Here is a 25,157-nt window from a genome sequence, read left to right as displayed (position 1 = left end):
ATTTGTTAATACGGTGCTTCTCACAATTAATAACAGTTTACTTATTTTTACATCGCCTTCATCAGATCTGGTCGTCTCGTACATGTATCTTCTTCGTCTTTTGTCTGCTCAGTGCTTTTGGTTCTTCCTTTAATCTTGCCTCTTGCTCGAATTTATTTCTTTTCTGTGCATCTTCGGTATTTTTTCGTATTTGAGCTTCCTTTTTCGAACTGAATTTGGGTTTTTTTTGGTTCTTTGGAGGCCCGTATTTTTTGGGGCCTAAAGCAGTGGCTTTAGGGTTGCGCCGCCCTTGCCAATAATTGATTGGTTTCATTTTCTTATGCTCTTAACTTTTAATTTGATTTAAAATGTCCCTTCAACCACAAATGTGTCTATCCATATGAATGCTGCTTTGTTTAAAGTGTTTGCTAGTTGTTAATTGTTATCTTATATAAACTTTTATAGAATGACCTATGTGTTGCTATCATCTGCAGGTTCTTCTAAGAGGATCTTGGTCCACTATTCAGTTCTTATAACATGGTAAAGTTTCACCAATTGTTTATTATTGTTGGGCATATGTTTCTTATGCACACAAAAAGACACATATGTATGTGTACTTACCTAAGTGTGATGAGTAATTGGCCTTTCAATTTCAACATCAGCTAGTGCCTAATGGCTACCTCATGTATGTGTCCCACATTCATATATGCGGTTTAACTTAATCTGTATGCAATCTATATGCATAAAATACCAACTTCTAAGACAAATGCCATGATTACTGCTCTTTAAAATGATTGGGCCAACTTCTTGCAGAATTATATAATTGGTGCGTTCAAGCCAGCATGCAACATCTCAATCACGTTCGGTGATGGAAAATCCCGCAAACAGGTAAGTTATCAGTCTCTTGTTTCTTAGATATTACAACTTATCATGTTTATAGCACTTGTCAATGAAGATGATTCCCTTGGTGGAGATTGATGAAATAATCTACAGTTACGTATAGCAACTTCAGCTCATGAATGTGCTTATTATTTTTATGATTTTTGTTCTATTACCTGATCAGGAGCTTTAGTCACGTTAGTAGAGATACTTTTGTCTTCAGTGATGTAAGACAGCCAGTAGGCAGAAATTGCTCAATATCAACTTCACAACCTGGATGGGAAAAAGTAGCTGAGATACTATATTCTTTGTTTCGGCTAAAAGCAGCCTGTTGTTCCATGAGATATTTCCCCCCCTTTGATGATCTATATGCTGCTAATTGGTCTTTCTCCTTGATATAAATTAATCAATTGTGTATCAAAGCTCAACCTTGTTGCTTGCTGTCTATGAAATTTCATTTAATCTACTTTGGTACGCTATTGTTATGTGACAAACCTATCCCCTCCCCCTAAACAACAAAAACTATTTTTGCATGACAGAAAATGTAATTATCCGAAAATAAGGACGTGATTCCTCCTTGTTAAAGATATTCAAAAATCATTAAACCACAAACCCAGTTTATACTTGTGCCAAAAGAGAAAAGGTGACAGAAGATAATGTATCATGTCTATGTGACTTAAAGTCAGGGAACTGGATAGAGTTGTTCTTTAGAGTGAGTAGTATCAATAAGCATGTTACATTTTACATTATTGGGACACACCTCCAAAAATATTTTAAAAAAGAAGTTTAATATCAAAGTCCAGATCAGACGAATGCTGTAATTACGCGTCTAATTAGTGTAAAGCAGATGTACTATTTTTTTTTTTTTTTTTTTTTTTTTTTTTTTTTTTTTTTTTTTTTTTTTATGGGAACAGACCCTACACGAGGCTCCCACCTCTCGTGCACAGTCAGGGGTTAAGCAACACCCCCAAGCCTTAACATAAATAATCAAAGTAAAAATACAAGGAGGGGTGACATAAACCTTACCTCCGATCCTATGGTGGTTCATAAGTCGGCTAACCTATTAAAGGTCGGCTAACTCATCCCCGATACAGAGAAGATACTAACTATAACTAGAAAGCATTAAACCTGTGAGAGGACTCCTCCCGGTACAATTCAACTATGAAAGCATAAATGAGGGAGACTCTCCCCTTCCATGAGAAAAAAGAAAAGAAAAGTACACTAGTCCTATTCCAACTATGCTACGTACCAGACATAGCTACATTGAAGAAGAACAAGTATACGAAACTTCTATCTCGCATGGGATGGGAAAATTCTTTTCATCTTTGCTCTTTTTAGTCTTGTCGTACCAAGTAAATCCAGATGAAATATGCCATTGCATCAGTATCATGATTATCAACTACGGGGGCTGAAAAGAGTTGAAATATATGGAGCTATAGTTTCCAACAGCCTTGGAGTTGTTGTGGAGAAAATTGATAGCCTGAATTAGCCAAGGAAGCAAACAAACATGGTTGTTGCAGTCTTGTACCCAATTCCTTGCTGCCTCTATAGTTGCAGTGGTAGCATGATTGTTGTTGCAGGTTATGTTCAGTAGTAGATACCTATTTTGGTACCTGCACAGGCAAACAACACCAGAAAAACACACAAACAAACTATTGTGTGCTGCATATGCTGTATTCTGCTGCTGTGCTGCATATGGTAGGTACAAATGGTGGTTGATGATGAAACAAGATGTACTGCCTTAAAATGTGCATGTAAATAGATGCAACCTATCTCCTCTTTTTTTTTAAATAAGTTTATTTATAAGAACATAAAGCTAAGTAATTGATAAAGAATTGGGCACATGCATGAACTAGGAAAGTAGCAAAACCTCTTTATATACCTCCCAAATACAAGTCAACTAATCTCTAAGGTAAAAGGAACATGAAACCCAACAATAAATCCAAGTGCAATATTTTCTTTATAAGAAAATCCAAGCAACTACAAGTCGGCAGCAATAGGAATCCAGCATCTTCTTAATCTTCTTCTTAGGCCTCAACTGGTTGTTGTGTTCACACTTATTCTTGCGGCAGTTGACAGCACAAGGATGCAACCGAGCATTGCACTTGCGGCATATCATCTTCTCCTGATTGTGTTTCCTAGCCAAAGCCATCAACGATGGCTCAATGATTCCCACCACAAAGCCTTAGCACTAGATGTGGAGTTGATTTTTTCTGGATGTTGTAGTCCGCCAAGGTGCGGCCATCCTAGAGCTGCTTACCAGCAAAAGTCAGCATTTACTGGTCTGGAGGGATTCTTTCTTTGTCTTGTATCTTGGCCTTAGCATTGTCGATAGCATCGCTGGATTCGACTTCAAGAGTAATGGTTTTACTGGTCAGAGTTTTCACAAATATCTGCATTTTTAATGACGAAATTCGCCTTCTTCCTTCAGCTCCTCCTTGCAACCCACCTCACTTATCCGGAAAAATAAAAAATAAAAAATAGAAAAGAAAAAAAATAGGTGCAATCTATCTCAACTGAAGAAGTGTCAAAACAAAACTGGAGACTTGTTGACTCTACAAGTTGACTGCTTGCTTGCTGTACTCTTTTCTGTTAGGTCCCCTTGAAGAAGGAAAATGGTCAAACTGTTATGGTTCCACTTTTCCAAAGCCAAGAAAACATTGCTGGAAAGGTATTATTCATGTAGCATACTAATGATTCTTATAATACTCTTTTATTTGTTACTTGTAGAAAAGTATCTGTTTGTTCAGGGCCTTTGTTTGAGAATATAGTTTCGTTATGACTTCAGATTTCTGTAGAACCAGTATCAGGAAAGAAGGTTGAACATAATGGGATCAAAGTTGAGCTTCTTGGTCAGATAGGTGAGCTTTAACTTGTGACAATTTAAAACAACTTTTTATCTGCATGCAATTTGCAGTCTCATGTCCTCGAATCAAGTGCACAGATTGCGAATGGAATTACATTGATCTTTTTTGATTTGAACTTCATATATCAATATACCCAATACCTTCCGTTATTTGCTTTCTACTTTTTATTTTATTTTCTGTCATTGAGGTGTTCAAGGTGGGTTGGACTAAAGTAACCACTTCGTGTTATCTGGCAATTTAAGTAAAGGTTATGGTGAAAGTTTGTTTAACTGTAACATAGGCAGCATGCTGCTTGCAATCAACCTGAGAAATGAGTGCAGTTTTCAGTCCGTATGCTTATATCTTCATAGTCAGTTATCCTATATTTCAATAAATAAGCTTGGCTATCTCCTTATTTTACCCTTGCCACGTCATTCATGGTTATAATGTTTTGTTATGTGTTTGGAACCAGCTAGCTTTCCAATGTAGGTTTTAGAGGTGTTTGGATTGGCTTTTAAAAGTAGCTTATATGCTAAAAGCCATAAGTTGGGAATACCCAACTTAAAGCTTATTTTTGTACTTTTTTGGCCTAAAAGTAAGTGCTTAAATGCACATTTTATCTTTCCCAAACACCACAAAAAATAGAAAAGAGCTTAAAAGCCAAAAACACTTAACATAAGCCAATCCAAACACCCTCTTAGTTTGATACAACTATTTCGTTCAGGTAAATGTTTGGTTGCTAGTATAATTGTTCCGTGTGTATCTTTCAACGGCTAAACTGCATTCAACAATTTGAATATCTGCTTGACTTATCCAAAAAGGAAAGCAAGCTTTCATCCTTGCAGCTTCTCACTTGTACGTTCATGTTTGCTTTGCTATAAAGTTTTAGTTCATATACAAGTGTGGTGCATCAACGATCAGCCCTTAGTCCGTTTTTATTTGCTTTGGTGATGGATGGATTGACGTGACAAATTCAAGGTAAGGTGCCATGGTGTATGCTTTTTGCAGACGACATAGTCTTGATCGATGAGACTCGTAGCGGAGCTAACGCTAAGCTGGAGGATTGGAGACATACCTTGGAGTCTAAAAGGTTTAAGCTGAGTAGGACCAAGATAGAGTACTTAGAGTGCAAGTTCAGTGAGATACCTCAGGAGGTTGGTGCGGAAGTTAGGCTTGGTGACCAGGCCATCCAAAAGAAATGTAGTTTCAAGTACCTTGGGTCTATCATGTAAGGCAACAGAGAGATTGACGATGATGTCACACATCGTATTAGGGCAGGATGGATGAAATGGAGGCTCGCTTCCGGTGTGCTATGTGACAAGAAGGTGCCACCACAACTTAAGGGCAAGTTCTACAAAGTGATGGTTAGACCGGCTATGTTATATGGGGCGGAGTGTTGGCTAGCTAAGGTTTCTCACGTTCAAAAGATGAAAGTAGCCGAGATAAGAATGTTGAGATAGATGTGTGGGCATACCAGGAGCGACATAATTAGAAATGAGGCTATTCGGGACAAGGTAGGAGTTGCCTCGGTTGAAGACAAGATGCGGGAAATGCGACTGAGATGGTTTGGGCATGTGAAAAGAAGAGACACAGATGCCCCAGTGCAAAGGTGTGAGAGGTTGGCCATAGATGGTTTCAGAAGAGGTAGGGGTAGGCCAAAGAAATGTTGGGGAGATGTGATTAGACAGGACATGGCGCAGTTACAGCTTATCGAGGACATGACCTTAGATAGGAGGGTGTGGAGGACCCATATTAGGATAGAAGGCTAGTACATAGTCTCGTTATTCTTCCGTATTAGTAGGCGCATTAGCGCACTATAATTTCTTGTGCTCTGACTTCTGTTATTATCTTTCTATTACTTTCTGTACTTTGATTACTCTATCTTATCTGTGTCGCTTTCGTTATTTGCGTTATTAGTTATTTGCTTTTCCATATCGCTTTGAACTTCTTAGCCTTATCTGACCTCTTTTTATGCTTCTTTTGAGCGGAGGGTTTCTCAGAAACAGCCATCCTAACTTGGTATGTGTAAGGTCTGCGCACATTTTACCTTCCCCAGACCCCACGTTGTGGGATTTCACTGGGTGGTTGTTGTTGTTGTTGTTGTATACAAGTGTGGTTATTTGTTGGTATAATTGTTTCATTTTTAGTCCTTATCTGGCTATGCAGCAATCTACTTATTGTACATCTGTGGTTTTCTAACTTTTTTCCCCTGATATTCCTTTTATGGAGAATTAATTCATGTTGCAATATTTTCTTTGCCCAGAAATGTACTTTGACAGGGGGAACTTTTACGACTTCACCTCCCTTGGTGAGTGTTTCATACATGATGCAAGTGGAAACGGAAGAGAGAAATTTATTCCTTAGCTGGGTGAACCTGTGACAACATGCTATATTGGTTTTCTTGTTTAAATTTGACTGTTGCTTCTGACTTATGAGCAACTGTCAGGTCAGATTATGTTAAGTTTTTAGAGTGTATGGGTATTCTAGTATGTTGATTTTGCTGTGAGTTTCCCATATTTCCTGTTCATGGGACCTAGATGAGTAGTCTAATGTTTTTCTTTTCTTCTCACTTTACTTGTCTTAGGGGTTGACTCATAAGCTGTAGATTCAATTTTATTTAACTTTAAATTTAGCTGGACTTGGAATTTTTTTCAGCTTCTCAATATTTTAGTTGCTCCATAGTAGAGAATGTAGAATCAGGATTAATTTCTATTATCTTTGTACAGCCACTTTTGTTCTTAGGTGCATTATGCAGCATTCCTTTAGTGTTTTTTCCCAGGAAATTTAGTTGAGGTTGCTAGACTCTCTTTCCCCTATTTCATCTACTGCTGTTCTATTACTCCCATCACAGCATTGTAGTGGTGCCAGGCTGCCCTGTTTGTTCTTTTGCTTGAACCTTTCACTTTGATCTATTTATCCATAGTTCAGAGACAACTTTTTCAGAGACCCCAAAATTTGGTGTTCTTCCATTGCCAATTGTTGCATGTTAACCTCTTAAGTTGTGCTACTTCTATTTGTCTTTGCTGGACTGCGATAAGTTGGTCAATTTCAGTTTGAGCTGTTGTCTAGGGGGTATGCTAGTTTGGTATTAGTGGATATGCTATTTAGGTGTTACAAGTAATTTGAAATAGAATACTCAGATCTACTGCTTTGACATCCATTTAGAATTATACTTCTCAAACTTTTATTATAGTTCTTCTTTGTCACTGGTCTTCTTTACTTGTATTGCTTCATTTACTCCATTTAATGTTTCTCCTTGTAGTCCGAGAACTGGATGTTCCTGGTGAAATTTATGAAAGGAAAACATATCCTTTTGAGTTTTCAACTGTTGAAATGCCCTATGAAACATATAATGGGGTTAATGTTCGACTTAGGTAAGTTTCTTTTGTCCTGGAACCTTGCAGCATATATATGATACTTTTATCTATAATGTTTCTTCCTTGCTTTGTTTTGATGAAGTGACGATATAATTGTTTGTTTCCTCCATTGAGATTTATTTAGTACTGTATATAGATTTGAATCTAGACTAGTGATCATTCCTCTAAGGTTGGGCATATAACTTCCTGGTTTATTTGTCCCAGTTTCCCATTTTGGATTAATTTTTATGAGAATTATCAATTAATTGAAGCTACAGTTATTTTTTATCAAAACAGATTGCAGAGTTTTTCTGATGTCTGAAGTTGCATTTTCTATCTTGCTATCATATAAGAAGAGTGTTGACTTGTTGGATGATCTATGTGACATGATCATACCATAGGTGACATATTAATCATAGTTCGTAACGTGAAAGGATATATTCTCAAAAAAATAAAAGAAAAACCATAACATGTAGGGAAATTTGGTGACTAGCTGATTATCTATTAGTTCCCAGAGAAATTATGGTCCGTATGGATCATAGATGGCTGTGTCTATCAAATTATGCTAGTCGTCATAGTATGTTGAGGTGATATGAAGTCGAATCACGTAATTTATTTTCAGAAGAAAAGCTTCTCGTATTCTTTCTCAAAAAAAATAGAAATCATGTTGTATTGTGTTTGACAGGACAAATATAAGCATATAAATGTGAACATTGTATTGTGTTTGAAGTACTCCCTAAAGCTAAAGGTGAATGCCGGTCAAAACTTTTCTCATTAATTTGTCTCGAGATAATTAACGAATCAGAATATTAGGGGATGCCCATCTTACTCTTGCGATAACATATACGGCCACTAAAGTAAAGGTATTAAATACAAAAGAAAATAGCACTCCAACTTTGTTTTACTTAAATTTCTGATTTGTGCCTCTCCTTTATCATCACTCTTTCTCCAACTTATTAGTTTGAGCCACCCTTTTGTGTCCCTTGCCCCCTGGTCATGTTTCCACTCTTACACAAATCAACTTTGCTCCCCCCCCCCCCCCCACTTTGGGGGATAGGCAGAGAGTAAAATTTTACTGTCTAGAACAACATTAACTTAGTACTAGAAGTGTACAAAATTTCTCTGGACTAACTCATTTAGACAGGTTAGGAGTCTAGAAAGTCCATTCCATTTGCAAATTCACTTACAAGAGTCCTGCTGCCCAGGAGTTCACATTTTGTAGACATCTAAATTATACAAAAAATAAACACAAACCTCTATTCTCTAAACATATCTCAGTTAGGCTTCTCCCATCAATGGATATTCTGCTTACAGAATTCTTCTTCCTTTCCATTAGTTAATACAGTTTCACAGGCCGGTAGAAGAACCTTTGCTTTCCATATTGATGAAGAATGCAGATAATAGAGACTCTTTGATGATTGAACTTACATTTCTCTTCCATACACTTGTCTTAAGTTAGCTTTGTAAACCAGATCACTGTGAACAAGCAGATTGGAAGAAATGGGTTTTAGCTGGGAACAAACGTAGTGGCTCGGTCTTAGATGACAAAAATCGAACGGAACCCACATATATACCAATAGATGATTTGAGGGATGAGAGTAGATATTGAGTGAAAGGACCAAAAAGTGATCGGAGTCGGTAGATTACACATCAATGAGTTTTGCAAGCACAAGTTCTAGTGAGAAGTCAGATCTCTCTCTAACTAGCTTCTTTCTCTAACAAGCGAATTTTACTTTTACAAGATTTCCCAATTCTTTATTTCTGTTTCTTTGTTATTCCCTTTATCTATATCCGTAGATAATAATTAGAGTCAGAATAACACAGCCATGAAAGTATTTGCTCTTCAACGACTCTTCGATAACCCCAAACTGTCAATGGAACTGTCTGGTAACCTTATTTTTTTTTGGTGTAAACAGGACTGTATAGAGGAAATAGAGGAATTAATAGAATTTCTAGGAGCTTTGTAAAGCTGGAGTCTACTTTCTTTGTAACAATTTTTGATGGTGGCTAGCATTCCCAATGCTGAAAATACAACAGTACTATCAAAAACTAAGTTGAAGTTGCCGTAGATGCAGCTAAGAAGCAACAATGCACAAATGGCTCCATAGAAGCACCTTAGAGAGAGATATTTTGGAGAAGATGATAGTGTTCAACTTCATTTCTGAGAGAATTTACTCTAATATATACACATTACTAGTTCCTTCTACAGCTGTCAATTTGCTGCCACTAATCTTATCCACTAACTACTCAACTAACTTTGCAATAGACAAGTGTAACAGACTAACACTTACTAATTCTAGCTTTAAATAATTATGCTGACCCAGCAGGTATATACAGAAAAGTAAATCTCAATACCCCCCTCAAGTTGGAGGGGTGCTCTTCACATCCAACTTGCCAAGTACAACTGATGTCTGAGGCCTGTTAAGGCCTTAGTTAGAACATCTGCAAGTTGATAAGTTGTGGCCACATGATGCAAGAAAGCAAGACCCTAATGAAGCTTATCGCGCACAAAATGACAGTCCACTTCTACGTGCTTAGTCCTCATATGGAACACAGGGTTCCTGGCAATGTGAAGGGTAGACTGGCTGTCACAAAATACTGCATATGGTTTAGGAGATGACACAGTCAGTTCTTCGAAAACTCTGCTCAACCAAACCAACTCACCTACAAGCTTCCTCAAGGACCTGTATTCTGCTCAGCTGAAGATAAGGAGACAAATTCTTGTTTCTTGGATTTTTAGCTCTGACTCGGCTATTACCAATCAAAACAATGTAACCTGAAATAGATCTTCTGAAATGTGGACAAGGTGCCCAGTCAGAATCACAGTATGCCCTGATAGTGCAATCTGAACTATTTGAAGGGAAGATCCCAAGAGTGGGATCCTTCTTGATGTACCTCAGCAAATGAAAAGTTGCTTGTAAGTGAGGTTCTCTGGGGTCCTGCATGAATTGGCTCAAATGTTGTACACCATAACCTGGTATTTGTGAGGAAATTAAGCTTCCATATCAGTTTCCTATAGTAAGCAGGATCTGAGATAGGCTGACCTTCCTTAGCCCTTAGTTTCAGATTGGGATCAAGAGGAGAAGAGAAGAAGGACAGTCGATACAATCAAATTCTTTCAGAAGATCTAAAGTAAACTTTCTCTGGGAAATGATGACCCCATCATCTGTATACAACATCTCTAATCACAAAAAGTAGTGAAGTCTGCCCAAATCCTTAATTTTGAACTGATTATGTAAGAATTCTTTTAGAGCTATGATCTACAGAGAATTAGTTCCAGTAAGTATAACATCATCTACATAAACAGGCACAAAAACAATGGAGGTCTTGGACTTCTTGTGAAATAGAGATTAGTCATTGACTGAGTGAACATATCCTCTGGAGTATAAGGCTGCTGTAAGTTTCTCATACCATTGCCCATTATCCTTCTTTAAACCATATAAGGATTTGTTTAACCTGCATACCATGCCTGGAGTGTCAAGCATAAGGCCAGGAGGTGTTTCCATATACACTACTTCATGTAAATCCCCATGAAGAAAAGCATTGTTTACATCTAGTTGGGAGATTCCCCAACCCTTTTTCACAACAATGGAAATCAAATACCTGACAATTGTCATCTTTACAACTGGGGAAAAAATTTGTGTAGTCTATCCCTGCTTGCTGAGTGTATCCCTTTACTACTAATCTAGCCTTAAACCTCTAAATGGTGCCATCTGGTTTGTGTTTCACTTTGTAGGCCCACCTGCAACCTATGACTTTCTTACATGTTGGTAGGGGAACTAAGTCCCAAGTGTGATTTGCATACAAACTTCAAACTCTTGAGTCATGGCTGTTTGCCAAGCAAGATTAAGGGCTACTTCCTCATAAGAAGAAGGTTCACTATTATGGCACACATGTTGTAACCTTGACTATCAAATGTTAAGACATCAGGGCTGAGGTTCTTAATTTGTGAAAACAAAGCACTTGAAGATAGGGAAGTGGTGTGCTGGTTGGTAGTTTTGGTAGGGAAATAATAGTCTTGAAGATACCCAGGGGTTCTATAATTTCTACTAGACTTTCTTAGGACATGAGTTTCATCAATGGGATTTGGAATGTGGTCCAGGGTGTCCCAGTGGAATGTACCACAATGTCATGTATTGTACAGAGTTGTTATGTGAAGACCTAGTGTCTTTGATACTTGCACTTTCTTGATCATTTGAATGAGGTGCATGCATAAACATATCATCATAAATAGTAAGATGGGAAGAACGATTTGACTGATGAACAAGAATTGAACTCAAGGACTTAGAAATCAAATTAAATGAAGCTCCTTTGGGAGCAGACGCAAATGGAAAATCATTCTCATGAAATATCACATCTCTTGAAATGTATGTCCTTTTAATAGCTAGGCTCAGTACCTTGTATCCTTTTGTTCCAAATGGGTAACCAACGAAAATGTGAGGTGTTGTCCTAGGTTTAAATTTGTCTCTATGGACTTTTGGTATTTTTCTCCCATAGAGGACTCCAAAGGGACATTTATCCTTCATATGGGTTGTAGGAAGTTTGTTTATGATATGAGTGGCTGTCAAAATGCACTCTCCACAATATCTTTGGGGTAAATGTGATTGGAACATTAGGTCCCTAGCTGTCTCAAGCAAATATTTGTGTTTACTTTCAACCACACCATTTTGTTGTGGTGTGTAAAGGACAAGACTTTTGATGGACAATGCCTTTCTGACAAAGAGAAAAAAATGGCTTCATTGTTTACAAATTCAAGACCATTGTCTTATCTGATGATTTTCAAGGTAGTGCTAAACTGATCTTCAATCATGGAAAGGAAAGTCTTGATCACTTGTAGAGCATTGCTCTTACAGCTTAACAATTGTGTCCATGTAGATATGCGATAGTCATTCACCCTGTGGTGATGAAATATTTGTAGTTATCATGAGTAGGCACATAGTAAGGCCCCCCACAGATCCACATGTAATAGCTCAAACACTTTGGTTGATTCAGTGGTTCTTTGGGAAAAGGGCAATCTAGTTTGTCTTGCCATAGGGCAAACTGAACATAAGAAAGGTTGTTTGGATGAAAAACTGGCAGGTATAGAGGTTATGGTTCTCATTTATGCAAAAGGAACATGGCCAAGCCTATTATGCCACAACAAATTTACATCTCTGTGAGACAAGTGAGGAGTCAAAATAGTGAGGAGTCAAAATAGAATGTTCATTCTTATTGCTTGAAATAGAGTTATTTACATCTAAAAGTGAATGACATGAATGAAGAGAATGAAACAAAGATGCTTGTTTATTTGCTGCAGAATTGCAGAAGCAAGGAACATCAACATTGGTAGAAGCATCAACAGTGGAAGTAGCGCTATAATTTCCCAAGCATCTTGAACACAAGAAGTAGAGGCCATTCCTGCACTTAACAATCTCCCGAGTCCTCTTCATGGAAGGGGCCTGCAATAGACCAGTAGTATCAGTAAACAAGGCAATGACTTTAAGGTTTGTTGTGAGGGATTGGATGGAAATCAAGTTAAACTTGAAAGATGGTACATATAACACCTTATGCAAGATGATTTTAGGTGTAAGTATCACATCTCCTAATTCAACCACTTTCACTCTATATCCATTAGGTAGGTTTATCAAAATAGGATATGGCAAGGTCTTAATGTTGGTCATAGAAAGTCTGTTAAAGGTCATGATTCAAAGCCCTTGAGTCTAATATCCATAAGTTAGGTTTTGATTCAAAATGTCTACATGAAGGCTTGCAGAAATCAATTGAGAAAGTACATGCAAAGTTCACTGAACCATTTCCCAAGTTGAGGTAGTTTGCGCGTTCTCCTGAACTGTTCATCTGGAAGTGATGCAACATAGTCATAAGATTGCAATATTGTTCCTTGGACAGGTTAGTGGGTTGATCATCCTCTTTTGCCTTAGGTTCCTTCCCTTTTGCAGACAACATAACAATTGGCATCCAATGTACATTTGCCACAACGCGTTTTCCTATATTGTATCTATGAGGTGGATTATATTGTTGAGTTGGATTACAATTGAAATCCTGAGTGGCATTGAAGTTTTGTTTGTGATGATCTGTTTGGGGGTTTGGTGCAAGATATCCAATTAGCTTATAACAATTTGCCCTTGTGTGCCTTGTCCTTTTACAATAATCACAACTTAGACTTGTCCACATTGTTGCCCTGGGAGAGGTTTCCAGTGTTACCATTAGAGAGGTAATTTGGGCTATGATTGGAAGGGTATGATGTCCTGAAGTTTTGCGTCCCAGATGAACTAGCATTGAGTGTTGCAGAGTCTATGTTCATCATGTTGTTAGGTCAAAACTCCTTTTGTTTCTCCTCTTGAATAAGAATTGAGAAAACTTATGCCATAGAAGGTAAGGGAGTCATCATTAGGATGCTCCCTCTCACTACGGTGTAGACTTCATTCATCCCCATAAAAAAATGAATTATTCTACAATCCTGTTCTGCCTTGTGTGAACTTCCCTTCGCTCCACACACACAAGTGCAGGTACAAGGGTTTCTGTCGCTTATGGTTTTCAATTCCTCCCATAATTTCTTCATTATCGTGTAATATGCAGCGATGTTGAGATCACCTTGAGTCAAATCATTGATTTTCTTTTGAATCTGGTAAAGCTTTGCCCCATTAGTCTGATCATATCTGTCCTCGAGCTCTCTCCATAATTCCACTGAATCATTGACATACTCTACAATGTCCGAAATCTTTTTAGACAGAGAGTTCAAAATCCAGGAAGTCACAATGTCGTCGCATCTCTTCCACTATCGGAATTGGGGGAAATGAGCTCTAGTTTCTTATATTCTTCATTAATAAACTTAATTTCTTCTTGATGGATAGGGCGCAAAGAATACTTCTGTAGGATCGGTATCCCATTCCATCGAAGGGAACTGGAACTATTACTGTACCAGGACTATTAGAAGGATGCATGTACAATGGATTGTTGGAATCGGCTTGTCCATTACCATTTTCACCACTAGTAGACCTTCCGCCTTGCTCAATCGCCAATAACTAATATCAACCAATTTCACCATGACAACCATCGCCTAATTGATGAAGGAAGTAAAGAAAATAGTTGAGTGAAGATGAGAATGAAAATTGGAGATGATAGAGTGAGGTAAGAAGGAAAAAAAGCAGAGGTGGTATGAAATATTTCATTTTGTGCCTTGTATCCAAGAGTCATAATATTGTTCCTTGGACTGGTCAGTGGGTTGATTATCCTCTTTTGCCTTAGGTTCCTTCCCTTTTGCAGACAACATATCAATTGGCATCCCATGTACATTTGCCACAACGCGTTTTCCTATATTGTATCTATAAGGTGGATTATATTGCTGAGTTGGGTTACGATTGAAATTTTGAGTGGCATTGAAGTTTTGTTTGTGATGATCAGTTTGGGGGTTTGGTGCAAGATATCCAATTAGCTTATAACAATTTGCCCTTGTGTGCCTTGTCCTTTTACAATAATCACAACTTAGACTTGTCCACGTTGTTGCCCTTGGAGAGGTTTCCAGTGTTAGCATTAGAGAGGTAATTTGGGCTATGATCGGAAGAGTATGATGTCCTAAAGTTTCGTATCCCAGATGAGCTAGCATTGAGTGTTGCAGAATCTATGTTCATCATGTTGTTAGGTCGAAACTCCTTTTGTTTCTCCTTTTGAATCAGAATTGAGAAAACTTATGCCATAGATGGTAAGGGAGTCATCATTAGGATGCTCCCTCTCATTGCGGTGTAGACTTCATTCATCCCCATAAGAAATTGAATTAATCTACAATCCTTTTCTGCCTTGTGTGAACTTTCCTTCGCTCCACACACAAGTGCAGGTACAAGGGTTTCTAGCAATTGTGGAAGCAGACTGTGAAAAAGTCGTGTGCATCAAAGAAATGGAAGGGCTTCTGTTACTTATGGTGCTCAATTCCTCCCACAATTTCTTCATTATCATGTAATATGTAGTGATGTTGAGATCACCTTGCGTCAAATCATTGATTTCCTTTTGTATCTGGTAAAGCTTTGTCCCATTAGTTTGATCATATCTTTCCTCGAGCTCTCTCCATAATTCCACTGAATCATTGACATACTCTACAATGTCCGAAATCTCTTTAGACAGAGAGTTCAAGATGTAGGAAACCACCATGTCATCGCATCTCTTCCACTATCGGAATTGGGGGGAAATGAGCTCTAGTTTCTTATATTCTCCATTAATAAAACCTAATTTCTTCTTGATGGATAGGGCGCAAAGAATACTTCTGTAGGATTGGTATCCCATTCCATCGAAGGGAACTGGAACTATCACTGTACTAGGACTATCAGAAGGATGCATGTACAATGGATTGTTGGAATCAGCTTGTCCATTACCATTTTCACCACCAGTAGACCCTCTGCCTTGCTCAATCGCCAACAACTAACATCAACCAATTTCACCATGACAACCATCGCCTAATTGATGAAGGAAGTAAAGAAAATAGTTGAGTGAAGATGAGAATGAAAATTGGAGATGATAAGAGTGAGGTAAGAAATAAAAAAAGCTGAGGAGGTGTGAAATATTTTATTTTGTGCCTTGTATCCAAGAGTCTTAAGATTGCAATATTGTTCCTCGGACAGGTTAGTGGGTTGATTATCCTCTTTTGCCTTAGGTTCCTTCCCTTTGCGGACAACATATCAATTGGCATCCCATGTACATTTGCCTCAGCGCGTTTTCCTATATTGTATCTATAAGGTGGATTATATTGCTGAGTTGGGATACGTTTGAAATTTTGAGTGGCATTGAAGTTTTGTTTGTGATGATCAGTTTGGGGGTTTGGTGCAAGATATCCAATTAGCTTATATCAATTTGCCCTTGTGTGCCTTGTCCTTTTACAATAATCACAACTTAGACTTGTCCACATTGTTGCCCTGGGAGAGGTTTCCAGTGTTACCATTAGAGAGGTAGTTTGGGCTATGATTGGAAGAGTATGATGTCCTGAAGTTTTGCGTCCCAGATGAACTAGCATTGAGTGTTGCAGAGTCTATGTTCATCATGTTGTTAGGTCAAAACTCCTTTTGTTTCTCCTCTTGAATAAGAATTGAGAAAACTTATGCCATAGAAGGTAAGGGAGTCATCATTAGGATGCTCCCTCTCACTACGGTGTAGACTTCATTCATCCCCATAAAAAATGAATTAATCTACAATCCTGTTCTGCCTTGTGTGAACTTCCCTTCGCTCCACACACACAAGTGCAGGTACAAGGGTTTCTGTCGCTTATGGTTTTCAATTCCTCCCATAATTTCGTCATTATCGTGTAATATGCAGCGATGTTGAGATCACCTTGAGTCAAATCATTGATTTTCTTTTGAATCTGGTAAAGCTTTGCCCCATTAGTCTGATCATATCTGTCCTCGAGCTCTCTCCATAATTCCACTGAATCATTGACATACTCTACAATGTCCGAAATCTCTTTAGACAGAGAGTTCAAGATCCAGGAAGTCACAATGTCGTCGCATCTCTTCCACTACCGAAATTGGGGGAAATGAGCTCTAGTTTCTTATATTCTCCATTAATAAACTTTTTTTCTTCTTGACGGATAGGGTGCAAAGAATACTTCTTCTCTAGGATTGGTATCCCATTCCATCGAAGGGAACTGGAACTATTAGTGTACCAAGACTATCAGAAGGATGCATGTACAATGGATTGTTGGAATCAGCTTGTCCATTATCATTTTCACCACCAGTAGACCCTCAGCCTTGCTCAATCGCCAACAACTAACATCAACCAATTTCACCATGACAACCATCGCCTAATTGATGAAGGAAGTAAAGAAAATAGTTGAGTGAAGATGAGAATGAAAATTGGAGATGATAGAGTGAGGTAAGAAGGAAAAAAAGTAGAGGAGGTGTGAAATATTTTATTTTGTGCCTTGCATCCAAGAGTGTGGCTAAGTGGTCAATGAAGTGGGGGAGATTTGCGAGGTTTCATTTTCAAATCTCAGCCTTGTGATTTTTTCCCATTTGTCTAAGCCTTGGTGGACAGAGTTAATCAAAGTCTGTGCTGGTGGGTGGTAGCAGATAATCGGTGGATGAAGTCTAGGCGTGCACAAGTTGCCCTGGATATCACTGTCACTAGGAAAAGGAATCTTTTAATGCCTTAAAAGTAAGTGTAAGAATAAGATTTTTTATTTTGAGAAGGTGCATTTTGCATCATTTTCTGCTAATTCTCTCTCATCTTTAGAAAAATTGTTTTCATTTTCTTATAAATAAGCTAGTTTTATAAGAATTTTCTTTCTGGCATAGGAATCATTTTCCTCATATTCACCTAAAATTGGATGCTATGAGTGGTTAGTAAATGTCCATGTCCTAGGCATCTATGAATGTTTGGACTTTGAACATTGACTGAACTTGTCAGTGTATGTTAAACCTATTCTTTCATTATTAATCTTTATTTACTTGTTCCCTCAGCATATCTCTCTTTACATGGAAGTCAAGAAGGTTTTGTTTGGTCGTCATTAAATATAGACCTAATTAGTACCTCAAATGTGTGAAAGTGAGGCAGTAGACTGAAAGAACTCGTATTAGCCAGAAGAATATGAATTAACAGTTAATTAACCAGAAAGAGAAAAATGGACTATCATTCTATAGCATTTTATTGAGGTCTTGAGAAGGGGTGATGTAAATTTGTAAAGAGCTGAATGGAAGATAGAACTAATATTGAGGGAGGTATTCCGAAATTTAATCACAGTGAGTTGAACCAAAGAATGGCCATTCTATTTGTCTAGTGTAGGTGTGCCAATTATGTTTTCTAATTTGTTGTTCCTGGTAGTCCATGTTCGCATGTTCTGGCTGAGATGTTTGTCTTGTCAGCAGCTTGATAGATCTTATGCCAGATTACTGACGATAATTTTCTGGGATTTTGTGCTGGCTTTAGGTATATCCTTAAAATTACTATCAGCCGTGGTTATGCTGGCAGCATAGTTGAATATCAAGACTTTATGGTAACATTCTCTTTCTTCCTTTCATATTTTGTCAATCTTAAATAGTCGACATACCTTGTGATGTCCTAATGACATATGTTTCTGTCTTTCCGTTTCTTGAATTTTGGGAGTTACTAAATCAATCTTGTGTTCTTGAATTCTTTATCAAAAAAAAGAGGATATAGATACTGGTTATGTTGTTGTTGTTCTTGGTATCTTTATCGAACATATACACCCTTTTAATAGCCTACGCTCACCACTCATTTTGGTATTGCACAGAATTTGATCATCTAGTCTAGTAGCCTTTACCTCTTTCTAGTGAATATTAAGGGCATTCGGAATTCATCTTTCATCACAAAGAAAAAAGGAATCTAGGGCATTTTGGTGGAACCACCAAAAAGAAGGAAAAAAATCGGGAGAAGGGGCAGGGTTGGATATCAGATAATAGTTTCTGCATCTTAATTTCTTTTTCTAGTTAGTTTCCAATTTAAATCTGTTTCATGGAGATCTTCAGTGCAACGATATTGAGTATTTGCTGAGTTATTTATCTGACTTCTTTGAATCAGGTGCGCAACTATAGCCCGCCTCCATCAATCAACAATAGTATTAAGGTAATATTCCTTTTTAATGTTTTCTACATTTACGTATAGCATTTTCACAGAGACATGAAAAGGAAAGTAATTTAAACAGCTTGCTGGGTTGGGTGTAAACGACTCAAAAGTCTGACTAATGGGCATGGCACTTGTAACAAAATTGAACTGCTAAGGATGCTTATCGGTTTCTATTGTTTAAACTTGCAGATGGAAGTCGGTATTGAAGATTGCCTCCATATTGAGTTCGAGTACAACAAAAGCAAGTGAGTAAAATGTTAAAAATATAGTGTGTGGATTTTTACACTATTCACCGTCTCAATTATTACAATGTTGCAATCTTTACTGAAGAGAACTAACTCCTGGTTTTAGATGTTTTGCTTTAGCATGAGGGTAACAGCTTTGGTTTAGTTAGTGTATGTTTATATGCCCTCTCTTCCTGGAAAAAAAAAACATGTTCGGTATATGTTGGTTGTCTTTTTTTTGCATGGAAGCATCTATTGATTGTAAATGCCTCTTCTAATGTGCATTATAATTCATAACAGGTATCACCTGAAAGATGTTATCATAGGAAAAATTTATTTTCTCCTTGTAAGAATTAAGATAAAGAACATGGATCTTGAGATTAGACGCCGAGAATCAACAGGTTCTGGGGCAAATACCCACGTTGAAACAGAGACGCTGGCCAAGTTTGAGTTGATGGATGGTGCTCCAGTCAGAGGTATACTCTGTCATCTTTTAGTAGTTGAGCAGTCATCTTCTTCGTTGACTTGTGGTTATATATTGTTGATATTTGTGCTCGATTGACAGGTGAATCAATACCCATTAGACTCTTCCTTAGTCCATATGAACTGACACCAACATACCGCAATATCAACAACAAATTTAGTGTGAAATACTATTTGAATCTTGTTCTTGTTGACGAAGAGGACCGTCGGTACTTCAAACAGCAAGAGATCACAATGTTTCGCCTGGAAGAAACTTCCTGAATGAATGAAGAGATGTTGGCACGCGAGATTCGCTTACTACCTTGCTATTCTGCATCTATCTTTGTATTCTGCGATTTCTTTATGCGACTGAGATGGCCGGTCTCCCAAAGGTGCTAGAATGACTTTTTATTGGTAGATTGCGACATCTGGGAGAAGATACTTGCAATTTGTATAGAGTAGGCAGTTGTGTACATGAATATTGGAGTGGGAATCTCTAGTTGATGTTTTGAAAAACATGGGGAAGGGACAAGTGATTAAGTTAAACCGCAATAAGGAACCTGCTTTAGCTCATACTTCTTGATGAATTGGATATTTTGATCTTGATTGCTACTATTTTTGTTGCTGTCTTATTGTTTTCTTACTGCTTTTCTCCGACTGGCATGGTTGACTTCCATTGTTTCCTTGCATCTATTTTGTTTTTGGTTTTCCATTTTGTGTTTCAGTTTCTTCTGCTACGCAAGTCCTTTTCTAGCTTCTTATGAAAGATGTTTTGTTGGGGAGCCTTGTGCATTGCAAGTACCATTCAATTGATTTTGTATTTTGTAGTTTCTACATGTGATTTAGTGTCTATTTCCAGCTGCCTTAAGCCATCTGTGGATGCTTTTAGTATTTTCAGATTCGTGTGCTCCTTGTAAATTTAGTTATGCTATTCCCATATTAACACAGATATGAGTTTAAATGAAGCAACATGAACAATGAGGATTCATTCAATTGATTTTAACTTGCTCGAGATTGAGGTGTAGTTGTATTTGCAGATTTTAAAACAATCATGCTTCCACCCCTTGGGGCTTCCTGGTAGTTTTGGTAACTGGCTATGTACAATGTGTCAATATTCAGGGTGTGTGTGGTATGAAAGGAAAATGTATTCTTGAAAAATAAGTTGGTTTGTAACTTATTTTCTCATATTTGGTTGATGAGTGGAAAATATTTTCTAGTGTATGATTGGTGAATGAAAAACAGTTTTTAGAAAATATCTTTTATAAAATTCAAACCTAGACTCAAACCTGAGCCCGACTTGACTCCGACTCTCAACACCGACATTCGATTTAGGATTCAACTTTTAAACTGAAATTTGACCGCAACATTCGATCGGAGACCAGATTTTGATCCCGACCTCAAGATAAGACCTGACCCTCAATCCCGACGCCGACTTGAGATCCGACGTTGACCCCTCACGTGACCCTGACCTTGAGACTCAATCATAACTCTGACTTCGATCCCTACACTCAACCTGAGACATGACCCCGACCCTATCATCCGATTCAGAACTCGACCCTGACCTCGAATACCAATTCAAGATCCGACCTTAAATTCAACCCTAATTTTGATACTCGATTCGAGACTCAATTTTGAAATATGAGATCTAATCTTGACCCTGACACTTGACCTAAGACCCCACCTCAACCTCGACCCGACACTCGAGACTCAACCCTGACACCAACTTTGATTCTGACATTTTATCCGACCCCGACATCTGATCCAAGACTCGACCCTAATCCTAACATCCGACCTAGGACCTGACCTCAACGGCAACCCCGACTCGAGATTCGACCTGACCCCTACACCCGAACGACCACAATGTTGGCTCGAGACCTGATCCCAACACCCGACTCAACCCCGTCATCCAAATCGAGACCCGATCCAACACCCGAGACCTGACCCCAATGCCGACTCCGACACCTGACTTGACCCCGACTCCTACACTTGACCCGAGATCTGACCCAGACCCCAACATCCAACCCGAGATCCAACCTCGACGACAACCCCGACCCCAACCCTGAGATCGATCCCGACGCCGGCCTAAGACCTGACCCCGACCCCAACCCCAACTCGAGATCCAACACCGACCCCAATCTGAGATAGGGGTGGGAGGGCTAGTAGGGGGGTCAGGATAGAGATGGGGCAAAAAAATGAAATTTTTAAAATTCAAAATATTTTTTCAAAAATAACTTTTAAAATTTTTTTTGGGGTGGGTGGTGGGTGGGTGGGTGGGGCGTGAAGTAAAAAAATGAAATTTTCAAAAATTTAAAATATTTTTAAAAAATAGAATTTTAAATTATTTTTTGGGGGTGGGGTGGGGGTGAGGGTAAGGCTGGCAACGTATAGGACCGGAAACTATCGGAACGGTTTTACTAGATTTGGAATCGAAATCTATTTCTATTTAGTTAACCCATTTTAATTATCGAAATCGAGTCTACTGGTACATGTCCAAGGTTCCGGTCTGATCCTATATATAACGGGTTGAAATTGGATTCGACCGGCATCGAAATCTGGCTATTACCGGTTGCTTTTTTTAAAAAAATATTTAAAATGTTATTTAAATATTTATTAATAACTCATTAAATATTATAAGTAGTAACTTATAATTATATTATTACAAAAAGTTTATAACTTTTTATAAACCTTTCAATTTGGAACTTGTTAATTGTAAGAATTGTAATTTAAGTAAAGTTTTAAGTTTAAAATTTAAACTTTAAATTTAAAAAATAAAAAGTAGTAAACAATAGGAACTTTAAATTTAATTTTGTTGTAGGCTAATATAAAAAAAAAATTGTTGAAAGTTAAATTTTTATAATGAGTTGCACACTTGCATTAAATAAAAGATTTAAAAGAAAATCAAGGCGAATAACTGTTTATTTATTCAAATATATAGAATTCTACAATTACAAATATTAGAAAGAGTATCTAATTTACGCAATCACTTTCTAGGAAAAGTTCTGTTTCAACTAGGTCTCGAATATTATACTAATATCTAAAATTTCAAAAAAATATTATTTTCTTAAAATTTTTATCATTTCTTGGGAAACATTATCTGGAACTTGTATTTGTCGTTCTTCCTCCATTGCTTCCATGCCATCATCACTATTTTCTCAAAGTATTTCATCTATTTTATCTTCTACTTGACTGAATAATTTTGGTAGTCCATAATTTCGTCTTTCAGCATTAATCCAATCTCTAAACAACACTGATATTTCTAAACTATCTTTTGCTAATGGATATCGATGTTCTCCAATTTGAAATCTCGCCGCGCTGAAAGCTTGCTCCGAAGCTATCGATGATGCTTGAATCGCCAACACATCTCAAACAACGCTAGCAAGGTTTGAAAATTATTCTCCACGATTCCTCCACCACTATAATAATTGAAGTTGTCTATGCTCATCCCCTGATCTTTTTCAGTCCTTGATTAATATATTCATTAAAATCATTATTGTTAGAAGTTTCAAGACCACGATAATCATCTATCATACCATCTATATCATCTTTTCTAGGTCTACGAGATAGAGTTACAACTGATGGAACATTTATTTTCATGGCTCTATATGTATTATATAATTTTTTAGCCTTTGTTATTATGTTGCTTTTACAATCTTCAACACTAGGAATTTCATCAGGTTGAATTTCTAAATTAACATAAATTTTTTCAACACCTTTTAATTTGTAAGATGAATTAAATAAAGTAGTAGTTAAATAAATTTAAGGAATAGAAAAAAAAATATTTTAAATTTTTTTCAATCATAAAATCATTTGATCATCTAAACTTATCTTTTCTTTTATAATTTACAAATTGGAATGAAAATCGAACAAACATTTACTAAAATAGAAGAAATAGTTGAATAATATTGACCAGAAATAACATTTGTTGCTATATAAAAAATCTTAAAAAATCAATAAGTTCTTTTGCATCTTCCCAATCTTCTTTACCAAGTCTTAAATTTGTGTCCGACTGTCCGCATTATGAGCATTAAAAACTAATTATATCGATTTTGCACATTTTCGTTAATCCATGAACAAGATCTATACATCTCGATCGGAAAAGAATCAAGAGAAAAAGACTTCAAGCATTTCAAATAATAAATTCCATCTAGTAGACACTTTTTTTTTTGAAACTTTTCTACATTTCAAACCACATTCATTATAACGATTTTTGAATTATGTAATTCTTGCCTTTATTTTAGATTTAAAAATTCAATTACAAACAATTCTAATTTAGTTACAAGAATCTTCAAATTTAAAAATATTATTTTTTACTACCAAATTATAAATATGTGCAGCACACTTAATATGAAAAGCATTATTATCAATTTGAAAATTCTAGATTTTAGAAAATTAATTGCTTTTAAATTATTAGAAGCATTATCTAAAGTAACACTCATTATTTTATCACATATTTCAAAATATTGCAAAATACCACCTATTGTTGTGGCTATATAAGAATCAGTTTTACTCTTTTCAGCATATTTATAACCAATTATTTATTTTTATATAATCTAATCATGATCAATCCAATGGACAGTAACAGTAAAATAATCATTACCATTACGTCTATGACCCTACCAGAAGTAACACTTATTCTACCATCAAATAAGCAACGCAGATAATGACAATGTTCAGCTTGATATTTAAAAATATCATTTTTAATGGTATTTCTTGAAAAACCTTGAAAAGATGGGTTATACAGTTGCTGAATATAATGAATAAATTTGGGATGTGAAAGAAAAATATAAGGAAAACCACAAACAATAACCATTTTAGCTAATTCTTGACGATTTTTTTCTTTATTATATGTGCACTGTGTGCTTTAGCCAGCCGGGTTAGACATATTTAACACACTTTGAACTATGTTAGAACCTCCTACAGATTCTTTCGGTAGCGGTGTACTTTTTTTTAGCCTTATTAATAGCTTCTAGACTAGCAAATTCTTTATTACACGATCTCAAATGCGTACTTAGTCGCTCCGTCCCCCCATCCGTTCCCGTAGTCAAATGATTCATGACTTTCTTACATTTAATGCATTGAGCAGTAGTTTTTGTTCCGAATTTTGTACCAAAAATTACCAAACTAAAGATCTTTTAGGACGTCTGGTTACAGCCTTAGAAAATATAGGTAAAGGGTGAAGATCACTTTGTTGCGGTAAATCTATAACTAGACTAGTAGAGGTGTTATCTTCTTCATGGTCTTGTATTTCTACTTCTTCCTCAAAATTAGTATAACATCTATTTAATGTTTCATGGTCTATTTCATTGTCAAAATTAAAATCTATAGGACTTGGACGTGATATAAAAGAAGCTTTATTAATGCGAGTATAATCACCGGTATTAATTCTAAATCTAGGTGGCAATTGTCTAAAACTACTTCCACCCCTACTAGTAGATTTTTTTTTGGAGAATATTGGTTGTTTTACTTTTCTACTATTTTTTTGTGAATTCATATTTAAAGTTTAAAATAATTAAAAATATAATAAAAACAAGAAATATAAATAAAATAAAAAATATAGTAACTTAAAAAATAAGTAAATAAAGAGATTAAAGTTGGAACGAATGTACCGAAAAAGGTCAGAATTGAGAAATGCCAATTGAAACTTGCAAATTACTTCAAAAAAATTTCTGAACTTCAATTAACATATAGCACAAATATAAAATTTATAATCACTAAGAAAGTTTGAGAATTGAGAAAATTTGTAAGATGTTAATGAAGTATTTTGTGAATTTGTGAGAAAAATAGAAGAAAATGAGATATATTTATAATATTAGGTGGTTAAGGGGATAGGGGGTGTTATGATGGGGGAG

The 25,157-nt window shown here is 36.7% G+C and overlaps 1 protein-coding gene across 4 annotated transcripts; it reads left to right on the top strand.

The window, feature by feature from the left end:
• LOC129889231 (vacuolar protein sorting-associated protein 26A) lies at positions 1-19,923 on the top strand. Of its 4 annotated transcripts, none has more exons than XM_055964442.1 (12): positions 1-84; positions 474-519; positions 793-867; positions 3,455-3,529; positions 3,647-3,719; positions 5,968-6,012; positions 6,967-7,078; positions 17,966-18,032; positions 18,578-18,622; positions 18,812-18,867; positions 19,147-19,322; positions 19,412-19,923. In XM_055964442.1, the coding sequence occupies exons 2-12, from the start codon at positions 517-519 to the stop codon at positions 19,588-19,590; spliced, it is 906 nt and encodes a 301-aa protein (XP_055820417.1). In that variant the 5' UTR covers positions 1-84; positions 474-516; the 3' UTR covers positions 19,591-19,923. The 4 variants fall into 4 exon arrangements, with proteins under 4 accessions (XP_055820417.1, XP_055820418.1, XP_055820420.1 ...); XM_055964443.1 differs by having other exon boundaries at positions 14-176; XM_055964444.1 differs by having other exon boundaries at positions 70-120.
• The last annotated feature ends 5,234 nt before the right edge of the window (positions 19,924-25,157 follow it).

This window comes from Solanum dulcamara, chromosome 5 (genome assembly GCF_947179165.1).
Source record: "Solanum dulcamara chromosome 5, daSolDulc1.2, whole genome shotgun sequence".
In the NCBI taxonomy this organism is placed as follows: Eukaryota; Viridiplantae; Streptophyta; class Magnoliopsida; order Solanales; family Solanaceae; genus Solanum; species Solanum dulcamara.
Note: the sequence above shows the minus strand (reverse complement) of the source record. Positions and strands in the feature narration are given on the sequence as shown.